Below are 2,116 nucleotides of genomic sequence, written 5' to 3'. Positions count from 1 at the left end.
CCAAAATTCAGAAAATCCCCAAATTTGGGATCTCAAAAATCAGAGACCCCAAAAGTTGGAGAATCCCAAAATTTGCAAATACTAAAAATCAGCGACCCCAAAACTGGAGAATGCCAAAATTTGGGATTCCCCACAAATCTGGGACCCCAAAATTGGAGAATCCAAAAATTCAGAAAGTCCCCAAATTTGGGACACCTTAAAATTGAAGACCCCAAAAAAAGAAACCCCAAAAGCTGAAGAATCCCAAAAATTTGGGAGGTCTAAAAATCAGAGACCTCAAAGGTTGAAAATGCCAAAATTTGGGATTCCTGAAAAGTTGAGACCCCAAAATTCAGAGAATCCCAAAATTAATAATAAAGAATCCTAAAATTTGGGAACCCCAAAAATGAGAGTCCCCAAAAGTTGGAGGATCCCAAAATTTGGGACCCCTAAAAATTTGAGACCTCAAAATCAGACATCCCAAAGTTGGAGAATCCCAAAATTTGGGATCCCCTAAAATTAAAGACACTAAAAATTGGAGACCCCAAAAAGCAGAGACCCAAAAATTTGGGATCCCAAGAATTGGAGAAGCCAAAATTCAATTCAGAAAATCCCCAAATTCAGGACCCCCAAAAATTTGGGATCCCAAAATCAGAGACCCCAAAAGTTGAAGAATCCCAAAATCAGAAATCCCAAAATTTGGAGATCCCAAAATGGGAGAATCCTAAAATCAGAGAACCCCAAAAATTGGAAAATCCCAAAACCAGGAAACCCCAAATTTGGATTTCCCCAAATCCTCGTTCAATTTCGGATTTGAAATTCCAGAGTAGAAAAAATTTGGGATTTTTCTCTCTCTTTTTCCTCCAGGAGCCTCCTCTGACCCCAAATCCCCGGAAAACCCCGAAACCTCCCAGATGCCGTAAAACCCCAGAGCTGGGAGCTGAAATTCCAGCAGAAAATCCCAAAAATTCCCAAAAATCCCAAAAGTTCCCAGAGGTTTCCCTTCCTCTCTCATTAGGAAAAAATCCCCAAAAATCCCAGGAATTCCCAGAGCTGGGAGCTGAAATTCCAGCAGAAAATCCCAAAAATTCCCAAAAATCCCAAGAATTCCCAGAGCTTTTCCTTCCTCCCTTCCTAAAAATCCCAAAAGTTCCCAGAGGTTTCCCTTCCTCTCTCATTAGGAAAAAATCCCCAAAAATCCCAGGAATTCCCAGAGCTGGGAGCTGAAATTCCAGCAGAAAATCCCAAAAATTCCCAAAAATCCCAAGAATTCCCAGAGCTTTTCCTTCCTCCCTTCCTGGGAAAAAATCCCAAAAAATCCCCAAAATTCCCAGAGTTTTCCCTTCCAACTTCACTGGGAAAAAATCCCCCAAATTCCCAGGAATTCCCAGAGCTGGGAGCTGAAATTCCAGCAGAAAATCCCAAGAATTCCCAAAAATTCCCAGAGCTTTTCCTTCCAACCTCACTGGGAAAAAATCCCCAAAATTCCCAAAAACTCCCAGAGCTGGGAGCTGAAATTCCAGCAGAAAATCCCAAAAATTCCCCAGAATTCCCAGAATTTTCCCTTCCTCCCTCCCTGAAAAAAAATCCCCAAAATTCCCCAGAATTCCCAGACCAAAATCCCAATTTTTTCCCCATTCCTGGAAAATTCCAGCGGCTCCAACGGAGCGTGGCCCAAACCTTGGCATCTCTGGACCCCGCCTGGATCCAGAGGTGCGAGGAATCCCAAAAAACCTGGGAATTTTCGGGACCTGCGGCGGAAGTTTTGGGGAATGTGGGGAGGAAAAGGCCCCGGGACGGGGATGGAGACGTCGAGGCTCCGGCCAAGGTGGGCAGAGAATCCAAACCCGGAATTCCTGAGCTGAGGGAAAACCCAGAAAAGGAGAAGGAAAAGGAAAAGGAGAAGGAAAAATTCCCAAACGGATCCGGAGAATTCCTGGAGGAGGAAGAGGAAGAGGAGGAGGAAGAACCCAAAACCACACGCAGGGCTCGGTAATTCCGCTTTTCCCACCTTTTTTTGAAATGTTTTCCCACCTTTTTTCTGGAATTTTCCACCTCTTTTCCACTTTTCCCACCTTTTCCAGCATCTCCCACTTTTCCCCAATTTTTCCTGCCGGTTTTTTTTTTTTTCTTTTTT

General features: G+C 43.7%; 1 protein-coding gene across 1 annotated transcript in view; it reads left to right on the top strand.

The window, feature by feature from the left end:
• Positions 1 to 1,509: 1,509 nt before the first annotated feature.
• The window catches only part of RECQL4 (RecQ like helicase 4), a gene marked incomplete at both ends in the record, with an annotated part of 11,461 nt that continues 10,854 nt past the window's right edge, over positions 1,510 to 2,116 (top strand). The window contains one exon of the mRNA XM_031065750.1: positions 1,510 to 1,971. Coding sequence (XP_030921610.1) covers positions 1,510 to 1,971 — 462 coding nt within the window. The remainder of the gene's footprint in view (positions 1,972 to 2,116) is intronic.

This window comes from Geospiza fortis, unplaced genomic scaffold, assembly GCF_000277835.1.
Source record: "Geospiza fortis unplaced genomic scaffold, GeoFor_1.0 scaffold2260, whole genome shotgun sequence".
Taxonomy (NCBI): domain Eukaryota; kingdom Metazoa; phylum Chordata; class Aves; order Passeriformes; family Thraupidae; genus Geospiza; species Geospiza fortis.
The sequence above is the reverse complement of the archived record's forward strand: the minus strand, read 5'-3'. Positions and strand labels throughout refer to the sequence as shown.